At 36.0% G+C, this 16,482-nt stretch overlaps 1 protein-coding gene across 3 annotated transcripts in view; it reads left to right on the forward strand.

Moving 5' to 3' along the window:
• Mitf (transcription factor Mitf) overlaps positions 1–11,066 on the forward strand; it is a 17,589-nt gene extending 6,523 nt beyond the window's left edge. For 2 of the 3 annotated variants that reach the window (XM_069060740.1, XM_069060738.1), the window contains 4 exons: positions 9,455–9,641; positions 9,698–9,939; positions 10,130–10,282; positions 10,326–11,066. In XM_069060740.1, the coding sequence (XP_068916841.1) occupies positions 9,455–9,641; positions 9,698–9,939; positions 10,130–10,282; positions 10,326–10,595 (852 nt within the window). In that variant the 3' untranslated portion in view covers positions 10,596–11,066. The remainder of the gene's footprint in view (positions 1–9,454; positions 9,642–9,697; positions 9,940–10,129; positions 10,283–10,325) is intronic. The other variant, XM_069060739.1, reaches the window with a different exon arrangement.
• The last annotated feature ends 5,416 nt before the right edge of the window (positions 11,067–16,482 follow it).

Raw genomic sequence — 16,482 nt, forward strand, 5'->3', positions numbered from 1 at the left:
AGAGCCAAAGCACGTTAAATAAAACAGAGATTTTTTTCAAAATAATGAAGATTATTTCACCAGTAGAATTCCACAATTTTTGTCTGACTGAAATGCAGATTGTAGTGGATAGATAGGGATAGTTCAAGAAAACGAAAACAATTGAAAGCTAATTTATATAATCAAATACTTGAGGGTGTTTAATTGGCCTTGTCTATGGTAGTCGAGTATCGTTTATTTTTATTTAAATGTAATAATACATTTTTGACGTAAACTTTCCAAATCTTACGTTTGCCTCACTGTAATTTTCTAAATGATAATGAAGCCGCATATTTATAGGTACAAAAAGACATTACAAATCACATTAAGTACATCAACTCGTCAACTTTAAATTATTTTCGCTCTATTTAAGTGTCAAAAGATTTTCTTGTGTAGGCAACCAGTAATTCATGTGTACATATGGGGGAATCGTCAATATAGGAGTGTTCAATCACGTTCGGTCGAAAAAAAAACCTGCGAACTCGATGAAAACCGACCTTCATATTATATAATTAATAACAAACAAATATTTATACGAACGTGGTGTGGCATTAATTGTTTCAGAGGAACACATTTTAATTTGACGGCTTCGATTGCGTGTCTCATATCGTGGGAATAAAATGATAGATCTGCAAATCGAGACACTGACCGGGTTATTGAGAACATGGCCAATTATAAACGGTTGTTGGTGGTACAGATCTGGACAACTAGAGTTTGTCCATCTTATTTTTGTCGGTCTTACGATAATCACTTTTGAACTGGTCTTTCTTGTTTACTCTGATATTTGAAAAATTTTATTTTCTACAAACAACATTAGTATAAAAGCAAGTGATAATGTTTTGCATAATATGGTGCTTTAGCACAAATCTTAAGATCTATGCTGGAATAATGATGTTAATGTTGTAGTTTTCAACTTTACGGTTATGAGTTTACGTTTAATAAAACATGATGTTTCACAATGCAACGAATTATCAATTATTAATGTAATTGATTGAGAGTGAAAAGGTCGTTTCAGAATTTAGTATGATAGGAGTGATTTTGAGGCATAGGTAACCGTGCTGCATGATATTATTCCATTATTTAATAGGCAAGGTTTCTGAGTTTGTTTACAATTATCGAAACATATTGAGATTTTTATTCTCTAAGTGGTCAGCTGTAACTACTTCAGATAAGAATAAAACGAACTAGAGAAGTAGAAGGGAGGAGTTTTGGGCTCCCACGTCAAATTACCTCGGAAATAATCGATGTGGTATTTCTGGAGTGAACAAAAGGGACTTCAACAAGTTTAAATACTAACTTTGTGTAAAAATATGGGAGGAATGCGGTGGTGTGAGGTCAAAGAGTTACATTTTAGACATACGCAATGACGTGCCATCGAGCGATAAGTTTGCAACGGTAAAGGGAGTGAATAATTACAATGCTACTTTCAAGGATTACGAAGAAGAATTTGTTTTCAGAACACAAAACCATTTAAGAACCGCAGAAGAGTTTGTTCGAAATTTCAAAAAAAAAACAATCTGGAATTAATTTTGTAGACGTCAGGATTTAATTGTTGCCTAAATACGAAAGGAAATAAATCAAAAAGCAGAGCTATATGGTGTCCCAGAAAAAACGTATACGCTATTTGTACGGATTTACTTGGTATTATTTGACAATAATCATTGGTTGTGACCATCAAAGCCGCAAGATTGCACACTGATTATGACATGTTTTATTCAAATCATACCTCGACAATACATAAAAATATTGCGTAAGCGTCTTTTAATGAAATTTAGCTGGAGCAATTATGGAATATAAAAGTGGCTGTTGTGAAATATATTTTTGTACATGCGAGTGATACTACGTTGAAATTGCCCCAAACGTGTTCCTCTCATTGAAACTATTAGACAATCGATACGGCGAATTATAATTCATTGCGAAAAACGTGGATCAATCAGTTTGATGTCCCTCTATGCACACGATAGTCGTCAGTCCGTGTTTTTCCGTCACTGGAATAATTCTGTTCTGCAGATGAGCCAATGGAAATGACTGTTTCTGTTGTAGGTCTTAAATTTTGCATGCTTTCGTTCGTGTAGTGACCTCAAAAACTGGCAGACAGAGTCGTATATGATTTACAACAGGATTATTTGCAATTTATTATACCGCGGTAAATTACAACGAACTGATATCAAGATACCATAAATGTAAAGTGAAAAACGGAGGGAAAACTAAAAACCATCGAAACGCTTTTGTACGTGTCGAAATAGCTTTCAATCAATATGAAATTATTTATTGTAGTTTTATCTCTCATTAGTCATTATGGTATTGTCGCTGATTAAATGCTTCCCATAATCTAGAATCGCATCAATTAAAACTGATCGAATTTCATAAAAAAATTTATAAGCAACCGATAAGTTTTATTTGGTCCGTTTTTAAATCGAAATTACTGATATAATAAGCTCGCAACATGGTATGTTGTTAATTTATAGCATCAACTTCTTGAATGATTTTGAATCAATATTTGAACAATATTTTAAGAATGTATCTGTGCAACAACTATTTGCTGTTCATGCAGCTCGTGTTTCTGTTATTGTAAATAATGTCCGTTCCTAGTAAACACGATTGCTTCTGGTAGTAAATATAATTCCTTTATTATTATTGCAGTAAACGTATTATTAGTTTTACAAATAGACTTTTTCAGTACCGATTCGATCCGGGCAATTCCTCCACATAAATCAACAACATTGTTTGTTGAAGAGACGAGCGTCCGAGTCCTCTACAGCTAATTAAAGGATATAATTACATTGCGTAACCACATTTCGTAACTGCACAAACAGCAGCCCGCCACTGATACCACCACAAAAGAATTAAGAATTTTTGTTTTGTATAAATGTGGATATTTCCTTCAAAATTTAATAATCTGATATTGACGTCAACCACTACTACTGCCACCTAGCAGATGATGACGCAGAAATTCACTATCTGCGCTATGAAGTTGTTGTCTCACTATTACATTCACTTATTATATTTGCGAAAGCAGTCTTCACAATTCAGCTCCACCTTAAACAACCTACAAAATTTTGTCGTCCCGCAACTTTCTGCGCTCACTCTCGATTACATTTATTATTATTATTGGTATGAGTCACAAACTAGAAAAATACATTTTTATCATCCATCCTGAACAACGACACGAACTGATACGATTTCGTAATTAATATAGGTATAGGTTGAGTAGGTACTTAAGTAAAATACTCAGAAAGTGTACGTAATAAGCTAGAAACCAGGTTAGTCGACTCGCTGCTGGAAGAAAAGTCAATATTTGTCCGGGTTTAATTAAATCTTACGCATTTTATAATTGTTGCAGCGCTGAACTTTGATTTTTGATCCTCGGAGATTTCTCTCTTAATAACGGGGTTTCAAAGAAGTGACGTTGGTGGTAAAATTCGTGACCTTAGGCGGACACACTCACTTTCATTTATTTATTTTTCGACTCGCTCTGACACTTTATTAATTAATTTGAAAAGACTTATAATTAAGTTACAATGAGATTAATAGCTTTGTTACAAGACAACCGTTAATGCAGTTTTTATGAAGCAGGATTGTAAAAATCGACCTTTATCGCGTACTATGAGAAAATATTAAATTATGTAAATAAATAAATGTTAATGCGAACATTGACCTGATTTTGTACAAACGAAGAACAGTGCATTTGTCAAACGAAACCGGTGGGTCACTCCTGTTTCGCAGAACTTGTCGTGGGAGTCGCCGGGATAAACCCACCATCGATGGTACGGTTAAACCCTGCTTCCAGCAGTCCGGGAACCACCCATGTCCCTTGACCCCCATAGGCGACAAGTCTGGGGTGTAACCGGCGATATTTCAGAAACGACAGGACAACTAATTGACGGTTAATAGAAATAGAGTTGTTATTATGTGCAGTGGGCCGACTTTCCTTCGATTATATTGTAATGCGATTTTTTCGGGTGGGTGGGTGTGATGGTGAATTTTCGAAATATCACTAGGCCGGTGGCGATAATTTTTATCGGTCGATCATCTGTTTCCAGGGTGATTTGCACTTGTCGATGACATTTGCGATCGATCAAGTCTTTGCGTAAGCACTTGTACCGCCTTCGGAGCTTGTCTGGAGTCGGAGTCCCGCCACGTGGTGCGCGCGCTCAACTGACTTAAGTCTCGGAGTGATTTAGTACCCTAGTTGCGCTCGTGTGGTGTTTACCGCATTGTGCGTCGCTCGCGCTTTGGCCTCAGTCGTTACTGATCTGTCAATTGTCAACGCACCGCGCGCGTTTCAACTCATTGTTATTTGGTGCACACTTCCAAATTCGCTTTGGCGAAAGTTCGGTTCTGGCTATTTATTATGTGCAAGAGTTTTCGATTGTGATACCCGGTTCGGTCCTCTTTGGATAATTCACCAGTCTACACCGAAAATGCCGGTTTACAATATTATCACCAGGAGATGTAAGGTATTATTACACCTGTTCTCTTAAAAAACTCACAAATTCGGACTCGATTTTATCAGATCTGCCGCACAAAAGAACGAATCTAAAGAGATAATAATAATGATAAAAACGATGACTATTGGATACGTTTTATCGCCACAGATTTGTATCAAATCGGGTGCATCGGGTACCCCTTGTGGTGCTACCTGTCAGTCAACTCCATTAGGCTAATTTTTGGCATTAGTGTGATTGCACGTGTTTACGTTGAGAATTTTCCTGCACGAACCTCCGCTTTGATGCAATTATTTGATTATTTGTGATGTCGATGTAAACACGTCGATTATTTCCGCTGCAGTTGAAAGAAGAGCGTCCGAGTGGAAGAAAGTGTTTGAGGCATTCATGAGACGCCGTCCTTGTTGGCTGTAATCTACATTATCAATTAAGAATCCAACAAAGTAGCAATGAAGTGCTGGATGACGTTTAAAACAGTTTATCCACTTAAGTAGCGTTTGTTTATCAGAAGATACCGTCGCTTTTAATTTCTTTCCGAATAAAGATGTTGTATCTGAGCTGGCGCCAGAACCGGTGCACCCCCGGCGATGGTGAAAATCGATCGGTCACGTAATTAATTAGTGGGTAATGATGGACGGACGACGCGTCCAAGTTTTGCACACTTTTCGGTTATTTGATCGCGAGTTAGACGAAAGGTGTTAACTTTAAACAAATAAGTGTGTAACTTGTCTTGTTAAACCTCCAAACGCGCTAAACGAGCTGCTCGTTAACATCGCCATGAGAAAACGTCGTGGATTTCAGCATTGGACGTCTTCATTAAGGCGTGTTTTAATGATAATAAAGATTTTTTAAATAAAACAACGCGGAAACGCGTCCTTCAAATCGGCGGTTTGCGTATCCGGAACCGAATTTTGTTTGAAACCAGCGATCCAAAAAATTTGGAAAAAGTTTTTGTTGCGTGTTTTGCACCACCTCGGGCTAGGGCTACGGATAATGGATTGTGACCGTTGTGGAACGAGTAACGAGCGAGTACTAGTTGAAATATGGTAGCAGTAACCCAATTTCGTTTCCATTGAATAAATAACGCCGAGATTGCAAAGTAGATTAAAGAAACGTTACAAACGGACACTTGATATATAGTTTTGTCATTTGGTCGGAGTTAATTCATTTTCGATCGTTATGCAATCAAATTAAGATTTGTTGAGTCACTTCGCAAGAAATATGGTTTTAAAGTGCACAATGCTAGTCCAAGGTAAAACAAATGAACTGTAGAGCCGCAAATCCACGCTTCGGCTCACCCGTCACTCTCGCTCGCCCCGCTCGCCCATTTTTCTGGTGCATCCCCTAACACTGTCCCCACTTTTTACATTTTACATCCGCTATCTGGGTTAATGACTTTTATTTTGCTTATAAAACGTGTAGTACTATGAATTTAAACAAGCCAAGATTTGCAGGTCAAGGACGTCGCCAATAAAATCGCACCGGTGTAATTACACATTCATTGAAAAATATAATTTCTGTGTGAGAATCTGTTTCCCATATTTACAGGATGTTGTTAAAAAATACGTCATTACGTAACGTTCGTTTTAACGGATCTTTTATCGGATATTATTGTTTATAACGTATTGTGGTCGGTCGGATAATTATTTTAATTAACCAATATAGGGGAAGGGGCACTGATGGCAGTGCTATTTTTACTCTACATAACCCCGATTTGTCGCTGAAACTTTCGAATCAACTCTTGGTCAAATATAAAATTTCCAAACTTTAGGACTTGTAACTGGTTCTAGAACTAGACTGATTTCGTGTTACGAAAGCCCAGTTTATTTCCAAGTGATATTTTCTGTATTTTTACTTGTTGCTGTTTTGCATTTTTTAAATCGGACATGTTACTTCGAATTTGACCAAGGTCAGTGCTTTTATTTTTCTGCCGTTGGTATTCCCTGTTAACGCTTCTTAGAACTTTGACCGGTTTTACCACCCCACATTCCATGCAATGAAAATGACGTCACGAGGGGGGCTAATTAACACTAATCATTTCGATGACGGAATATTACCGACGATGGTCTTCACATTGATTGGCGCAAAAATAAAATCGTAATAAAGCCATTTAAAAAATTAGACGAGAATTCCACTTTTCAGACACATTCCTTTGATTAGACAACTACGTTATAAAAATTTGTGACATTTTTTGCTCGATTAGAATAATAATTTATCACGTTAAGCTTCTCTTCAAGTGTGTCTATGATTTAGAGCCAATAATATATTGCATAACGCTATCTACACCAATATTTTATTGACACTTTATTCCTGTATATATCATAAATTGGATTATATAAAGCCGTTCCATCATTTTTCGCTTAGATATGGAAAAGCCACACGGGAAGATTTTTACACACCTTCCATACACACATACCTACATACATATCGATATGTATTAAATACTTTGCTAATCTGTAACCACATTTGTTGAATGTGTACATTCATTTTGAAATTATCGAACACATGCTACTGCAATCGCAGAAGTTGTTGCAATTCCTGTGTTTCGTCATTTTCAAATTCGTAGAATTAATGGCACAATACGATTATAGAACGCACACGATCAGATTGTCTTTTTATTTGATTTTATCTCCGAACAGTATCATACTTTTCATTGATTGATTCTCTACTTGATTCCGATAATACAATCAATTTGCGTCTTTTTTTCGATATGTTTAATTAAAATTCTACTCGTTTCTAGTTTGTGCTCGTGGGGATCGAGAATAGCTTGCAATTTGTTTAAAAAAAATCACACAAATTACTCAATAGGCGACAGTTTGGTGGTGGCAAACATTGACCCATTGATTAACTTGTACCAATTACATTTTTTTAAATCATTTTGAAATCGTTTTATTAATTATTACGGGCCATAGATTTTGATCTTCACGGTTGAATATGTCACCACTTGGGAAATATTTCGTATAAATTGGGTAATATTTAAATTGATTGTCGGCTAAACTACAACACCTATTGGTTTATTTTCCTGACCTTAGATGCACGTTGTCAGAAAAATTTACATAATTCTGTTGTGATCGTCAGAAACACTTAAACCTAACACACTTATAAAAACATTTCTTAAGCACCGTAAATCAGGCGCGTCAAAACTTGTGTATTTAATGATAATGTTATATAAAAATTAATTTACAATGTTAGTGATGCAAACTCATCTGCAACTTGAAATATGTGCCATAATTAAATCCGAATTTGTTGCGTTAGGACTAATTAACGAAATTTATTTAGTCAATTGCAAACATCACATACAGGGTGTGCGATCGGCCGGAGTACCATGTGGACCCTTAGCACTCCTCGCCTGTCGTGCAAAACACTTCTCCTCGCTCTCTCGCTGTGACTAATTTTCATTATTTGCTAGATGTGGGACAAAATTAATTCACGAGCATGCCACACTATTAAGTAAATCATTGTTATTGCGTTAAGGTAACCGACTGTTCGATTGGATTCGTTCAAAAATCGTTCTTAAGCACCGCCGCAAAAAGGATTATTATGTATGGCCCTTCTTGCGAATTTGACCACCAAAAACCGGTACAAACCGACTTCCATTCGCGCAAGTACAGACTTTAGCCCCTGCACGCATTTATTAATCGCTAATTGTACACCAGAGTTGATTAACTCTACTTGTTCAAATTATGTAACTTCTTGTGCCAGCTTCCCATGATAAATTGAAGGGATTAAGTTGCAAATGATATTTTTATCGATCAAACGGCTCAGATAAGCTCTTTTTCAATTTTATTGCATCGCTAAAACCTGTAGACAGATTTAAATTAAATGTCACATTAATTTATAGCAACTCGGAATATAGACCACAGCTAATCCTGAGACTTTTTTTATTACCACTAACCACATTAATAATGTAAAAATTAATTAAGATTTTACTTTTATTGTAGTTGACACGCTTCTAAAGAGCTCAACTGTAGGTTTCCATTTGTTAATACAAAAAAAAAATGCGTAGCGTAAATGTTATTATCTTTCCGTGATAATGTTGTAAATAGGGCCACGAATATCTCGTCTCGTTCTTGTGATACTTTCAGCGTTCCAAAATTGTTTTAAATAAGTAGTACTACAAGAAGGTCGATCGGCAGCAATCCAAATTTCATCATTAATTGCAGGGAACGATTTCAAGGTTACGAAATGAAGAATTTCAACGAGTTATTATCTTTTTTTATTTCTATGATGTCGTTTAAAATATCATATGGCAAAAGAGAGGGAGCGAGATGGGTGTTCGTCGACTATAGGTTAGTCATGTCTAGAATATTTTCGATTTTGATCTTTCTTAATCGCGGTCTCGACTAGATTAGTGTATTTGGCTGGTGGAGAAAGAGTGACCCCAGTTTATATTGATACGACCTCTGTTAGATTTATTATATTGTATAAAACTAAAATAACTTTGGCTTTAATGGACGAAATGTTTGCTCTGATAACGAAACCGTAAACACCTACTTTACGGATGCTGCAATGATTTGAAAAAAAAAAGATAATAAACAAATAGTTTGATTTTGTTTGTTGTACTTGTAACACAAATCAATTTATAGCGAGAAGAGAATAACTTAATTAGTCAATTGTCGTTTTATTTTGAGCTTTGTTTAAAGTAGCTATTATCAAATGTAAAGTGATAGGCGAGGGAGCGGACTCTATGAAAAGATTCCTCTAGTTAATAAGGCCATCGAAACGCGTTTGTTTTGACCAGACAGAATTTTTGTGACTTTCTGTTGAAACATCAGATAAGTGTTGTTGTAAAAACGTATTATTAGCTCAATGAAGCGTCTGCGTTATACAAATTATGGAAACGACCGTCAATTACATGCTTAGAAAAGTGCGACCTCGAAAAACGAAAAATGACCTTTCTGCACGTTATAAAACATAAGAGAATAATTTTGGTAGCGCGTAGGGGAAGAATCGAGTGCGAAGCAAGTTATGATGAGTTTTTTTTCCAGGCTGAAGATCTTATCGACGATCTGCTCTCGTTGGAATCAAGTTCCCTTGCTTCTGATGGTTTCAAGACATCAGATAATTCCCTCCAGGGAAACGACATCAATATCAAAAATGAACCGTTCGTCCTCAGCGACGCTGAACTCCACGCCCTTGCTAAAGATCGACAAAAGAAAGATAATCATAATATGAGTAAGTAAATAAACGAGTCGATTAACCGAATGCATAGTCCAGATATTGGTTTTCAGTCGAACGAAGGCGAAGATTCAACATAAATGATCGAATAAAGGAATTAGGTACTCTCTTGCCGAAGAATAACGATCCTTATTACGAAATAGTGAGAGACGTTCGGCCGAATAAAGGAACGATATTAAAATCATCAGTAGAATATATTAAGTGTCTCAAAAATGAAGTACAAAGATTAAAGCAATCGGAGATCAGGCAGAAACAAATTGAACACATCAATAGAAGGCTGCAGCTTCGAGTCCAGGTAAATTGCAGACTCTTATCTCCCTCTAATTGGCACTTATTAACAATAGATAGGTTCTGTCAATTTCAATTAAGCACTACAAACGTGACGTAAATTTCACATACCAACTATAATTGATAAGTTTATTGGCGATAAAAAGTTTTTTATTCAAATTGTCCCGTTGTCAATGTCACGTGATGGGTTTGTGCAGGAGCTCGAGCGCCAGATGAAATCTCACGGTCTCCCTCTATCCGAGTTCAACTTCCAAGGGTACTCCCCTTACAACTCGTACCAAAAGAACCAGAGCCAGCCCCCGCCGACCACACTGCTACCCCCCATCATGCTGTCCGACCCGAACAAGAAGGTAAGTCGGTCGAGGCTGCAGCACCTCTCAATAACGCAATCAGGGCGCTGATGTGGCTTTCCAGATGCCCGATGTTATCACGGACGCCACCCTCAGCCTCTCGGCGATGGAGGAGTTGATGGACGACGACGAGCCCGTCAACGGCGACCCCATGCTGTCGTCACCCAACGACCTCTCGGGAGAGCAACTGCTGACTTCACCCGCCCATCCAGGACACCCCGACGGACTCCTCTGCGAGCCGAGACTGCCGACGCCCACCAGCCACATAGAGCACGTCGACGGGGACACCCTAGATATAGACATGATTGCATGATATTAGCGTCCCGCGGACTGGGTCTAAATTTAAAAAGTCACTAGAGTCCCAAGACAGTGACTGCAATATTACCATTACCATAATAATCGAACCTATATATAAACCGTTGTAGTAGAAAGCTTGCTTTCTCTGGTTTACTTAAATCCTCTAGGTCTATTCAGCATTTAGTTTGAAGATTCGATTATAACATCAGTTAGGAACTTTTGTTATGTAGATACGACGTCTCTTGTTTATGTATTTGTATTACGCCGAGGTGCTGTTCAGTGCCTTTTGTAGCTCAAATTTTATAGATACGTTGTCGTCAGAGATGATAAGTTAAAAAATAAGCCAAATATGTGTAAATAAAAGTATTGTGATGTTTTGGGTAGGGTATTTACAACCATTGTTTTTTTTTTGTTGTTAATAACAAATTGATAGATTTTAACATTGTTTTAAAATGAATACCTAAGAATTTATCGACGATTATTATCATTGGCGTTTTATTTTTTCATCCAGATCCTTGCGGATCAACCGAGATCAAAAATCGACGTCTTGCTAAACGATGACGTCACAATTCCGCTCCTGTCACTTTCATTTTAATTTTAACAGTAAACAATGTCGCAGTTTCTTAAACATCGACACACTTTTTCACTGATATGACAAGAACGGCTTATCTCGTGCACCGCCGCGGACAAAACTCATATTTGCTTTAAATTCTGTTTCGCGTCCTTGCAAATAAATAGGTTGCATTTTTCCGCGACTATCTTCAGCCATAACGACGATTTTTTCTTAAGGAGTATTGAGTAACGGTGTGTGCCACAAATCTGGAATATTTTATCCGATTAAGCGGATAAAATGTCGCCGGGTTGTGGGTCGTCTGGTGCTCGTTATCGTCCGAAAAGTGTTCCCACTTATTTCCGAAACGAGTCTTTAACTCCTCTGCATCTTGTAAAGTTAGTTTAATTCACGACTGGATCGTTATAACTTCGACATTTGGCGTTTTTTATTCGGGATTCGAAAGAAAGTCATGGTGTGGGTTTACATTTTTCAATTTTAATAAGGGCGACATGTTTACACGACTGCAGACTTGTAAATTATCACGACACAGTTTCAAGATCAGATAGGTACTTTCTTAATGCGATAAGTGAATCTTTGTATTAAGATTAAACCCTTAGGCTACATTTTTATCATAATAACATTGAAGTATTGTTATTACTTGTGTGCTAATTTAAATATTTGTTTGTTAATCTGGCAAGTATTGTGAAAAATTGAAACTTATACTGCCTGGAAAAATTTCATTTTTGTTTTCTCTAGGCATATTTTGTCTTCCAAGGATTAATCTTTATATTGCAGGTAATACGTGCGTGTTCATAAAACACAAAATTATTTTACTTGATAAAGCCACAATAAATTTATTGAAGAATTCACAAACAACTTACAGGACTTGTTGCTGGGCTTCGCTTAACAACCAAATCAGTTATATCGAAAAAATCTTTTGATTTTTGTCACTTGATACTCTTTCTTTACAGCGAGGATTATCGGATAAGAACAAAATTAATGCAACAATGGAACGTGCATTTTGTCTGGTCGAAGATTAATAAAAAAAAATGCGAATGAGTCCGACGATTAAAACGATTAAAATCGATAGGATTACATTATTTAAAGTAAAATACGTTGCATTATGTCACAAGTACACAGTTAAGTAGAACGTATAGAATTGGATTTTTGTAAATTTATTTCGTATCCATCAGCCTAGGAATCTCCAATTTAAAGTGCTGAACTTGTTTATTTAAGAACATCAAAGCCTTTTGATCCTCGATTACACAAAAGACCGATAAACGAAAGTTCAGTTCGATAAATCCTAGATAAAGTGACATGCACCGCAGATATGATAGACATTTTTGATATTCGTCTGACTGTAGGAAGATTTTTTTGATAACATTTTAATTGGTAACAGTCATCAGGAAATTCGCACTTCATCTCTTACAAAGATCTAATGACAAATCACCCTGTTTCTGTTTTGTGTAAATAGATACCTACGCACACTGATGAATCATACGGTAAAACATTATTTTGTAAGTTTTGTTTAGGTTGTATTGTGGAAAAGATAAAAGGAACGGAGACGCGTTAAGCAACAAAGAAACTAAAAAGAAGAATGCGGGATCTAATCAAGACGTTAACGGGGTTAGGGGGGTAAAACAACAATAAAGATTAGGTAAATAAGGAATTAAAAATTTGTATCTAGTAGAAAAGTATCTGTGGGACGAAAAGAATGAACGGGGGAAATTGAAGAGAAACAATCGTCAGTAATGCAATTTCTATTTGATAGTCATTTTTAAGGGGTGTACTACATCATCCCGTAGCAAGGGTGGCAAATAAATTTTATTGGTGTCATAAATAAAAATAATTTAATAATTCCATCCTCTTTACGATGTTCCAGTAAAATTTGGGTCAAGTTAAAATAAAACCTGGTTATTACCAATTATGGTGTGTATCTTCTACGCACTGTCAATATTTGGATTTCATATCCCATTTATATTAGAGACCGTTGAGGGGGTAGTTAATATTTTATTTTTCATAGCAACAGATCATTTTTCGTAATTCCGCTCGAAAACTGTTTTTTTACCGACAGAAGAATTAATAGAAAGTGAAAACTACTTATGCAAATAGATTTAAAAAATGGTCCATTTAGAATTTTTTATTGAGAATCGGATAGAATTGTAGAAAAACCTGAATACAAAATGTATGTCTGACACTTGTTAACGGTTCACAAAGCGAAATTGAAAGGATTTTTTTGTATATTTCTAATCTGTTAGTATTTGAATATTTATCAGAAAGAGACAGATTATTCTTAATATTTTTTAGTGTGGTACAGTGGCGGCTCGTGACTTGTTGGCGAGGGGAGCTCTGTCACATGTACAAAATTGACTTAAGTACCCAGTTGTCTAGTTTGTAAAGGCTTCATTAAAAATGTTTTATACTGTTTGAACATCACACAAAAACACGAATAGTACACGAAAGGTATTATAGTAAACATATTTATGTACATTACAAGGTTATTACTTGACCGAAAATTCCAGTCTCCTAACTTTATCTACAACAAATTTGATCTTCGATCATTGAATATTCTGTGGATATCATCGTCAATACTATAAGTCTATCCTCAGATAAATCGGTGCAATTTTGATTTTCGTCTAATTCAAGATTGCTAAGTAACAACATTGCTATCTTTGCAATGTTGTAATAATCGGTGCGATTCTGATTTTCGTCTAATTCAAGATTGCCAAGTAACAACATTGCTATCTCTGCAATGTTGTAACAATGTCGATAACCATTTTGTGATTTTCTCCTATTCTACCCACAAAATTTGAGCAATGATTGTTTTTGCCGCGGTCTATCATGAACATCGTTATTTAACAAGCGTCGCGCATGCGCAGTTTGCTTAGCTAGTGGACATTGCTCAAATCAAACGTCAAACCCGCGCCAATTAATTTAAAAAATGATTTTTGCCGTTCTTCTACTAACGTTAAAAAAAGGAACAAGAAGAGTAATTTCCAGTAAATGGAAATTATGGTCCAAACATTGGAGAACGAGCATGTTTTAGTAATTTTTAATTTATTTTAATTTCTTATCAATTTGATATTCTAATCTCAATCTGGCCTTGAAAGCACAACAGAACTTCGTAATAGCAAAAAAGTACATATGTATTATTCAATTATTTGACCCATATACCTACAGGGTTATTCACATAAGATGACGAGCCTGACCAGGTAAAAATGCAACCCAAAATACACTTTACGAAGCATTCATTGTGTTTTGGTATTTGAAAATTAGGCGGCAGCGGAATTCCTCCGGCGGTCAGAAATTTTAGGGGCTTGTCTAAGGTTATATTGAGGCCGTAAAAGTAGTTACCTCCTAATAAGCTGCCCTTTTGTGTGGGTTTCAGAAGCTACGCGCCCCTGAAATAAATCAAAAAACTCTGAACGAAACAACCAGACGGGTTAGCCTGCTGTTTATAACCACAAAATGTTTCCTATTGTAGACAAATCAACTTTTACACACTGAGATAATTTTACGGCCCCAATATAACCTTAGAGAAAACGGACAACTTATACCAGGTAGTAGGTAGACCTTAAGGGATTAGCGCTGGCGATAAGAATTATTGAGTAATTAGAAATTATATTGCCTTTCCTAAGATATTAAATTAAGGATTTCTCGGTAAGACAGATTTCTATTATAAATAGCCACATTTCAAAGTAAAAACGGAAAAAACAAGATTTTCTACTTAATTGCACATTTTAAAAACGGTCACATAAATAGACTACAATTTGTAAATGTCTCATGTTATTCTAATTTATTCTTGTAAATATTGTAAATAAAATTGTTTCTTCTTTCATCAGCGTATTTATTGCCAATTCCCAGCAAAATAAGTAGCCCGGCTAAAGTCAAATTTTTACCCTATTGCGATGACGTCATTATCTAGTAACTTCACGTATGTTTGAGCTAGAATCAGAAACAAGTTGGAATTGATCACAGATAACCACAGAGTCATTATAAATGATTGTACCATCGTAGTAGGCGTTGGTGGTTTGATAACATAACTCGCCGATGGGTGGCGCTACTGGCGGTAGTGGAAATTTGTCTACTAATTTGTCTAAGGTTGCGAGGCTGGCGGCACGTGTGGGTTTCAACGCCAACTACGATGGTACAATAATTTATAGTGACCCTGTATTATGTTTCAAATTTGTTGACAATTGCTTCGAAAGGTTATGTTTTTAATCAATGTAATGAGTGAAAGAAATTAAAAATTGTCAAATTGACAGGAGCATAAAATAACCACAAAGTAAGAAACAATAAATAAACGTGCCGTTCATTTTTTGTTTTTTTTTTTCTGTTTCTGTTGTCTTAGTAGGAAGGAAATCATGACGTCACCTCAAAATGGTAAAAATTGGACTATAGGTACCACCCGTCGAATACCTACCGCGGTAATCCCCGATAACCTCAGGAGGAACTCGTCTAAGAGTTGTACAGGTAAAGAAGTGACCGCCGGGAGGAACTCGGATACGCCGGAAAATTAAATCAGGAATCCCAGTAGGTATTCTATTAATTTGAAAGGTATATCTGTCACTGCATTTTTCGTTCATATTTGGTATTTGAGAAGGTTTTCGAACGATGACAGAACCGGTATGATCCTACCTACCCATTATTTTGTGATATTAATTGCTTATTATTGTTGTTAAATCATATTTTGTTCAGACAGGTATTTTTCTGTCAGAACTTGATATTTATTAAGCTGATGTTAAAAGCTGTCTATGTTTTATGTGCTTTATGATAATGCCGAATAATGTAATAGGGATCGAAATTGCTTTGTATCGAATCGCACCGATTGTGTTTCTCAAATAAGATGTAATGATTTTCAATGGTGAGAAACACCTTTTTGCTTCGGACGCGGTAATGGGAATACTAACTAAAATTTTTAGTACTTTTGTAATTTCTAAATATCTAAACCAAAAGAGTTTATGAAATTCAAGGTTTTCAGACATCCAGTCATACTTTCTTCTGTTAGTTTTTCTGGTCTTGAGTAGAACACATCTATAGCTCCATTATTAAAGCTAATCATGGCAAAATTGTTCAATGTCTTCCAATTGAAGTTTTCTTTTACATTCATTAAAATATTCTCGTTGAAATAATTTGTCCCATATAAATGTTCCTTGCAAGCAAAACGGTCTCTTATTTGAAATATAATTTTATCACAGACTTCTTTTGCAGATAATAATTTAAATTGTTATATAGTCGACTCAAGTTGCAAAAGACCACTTGTCATTTGCAACAGCATTTTTTCAATATTTTCAAACCAAATAAAGGCACAAAGGGACCTGAAAATCATAGTTTGGATTGAATATTTTCC

The sequence above is a fragment of the Tenebrio molitor genome, chromosome X (assembly GCF_963966145.1).
Source record: "Tenebrio molitor chromosome X, icTenMoli1.1, whole genome shotgun sequence".
Classification (NCBI taxonomy): Eukaryota; Metazoa; Arthropoda; class Insecta; order Coleoptera; family Tenebrionidae; genus Tenebrio; species Tenebrio molitor.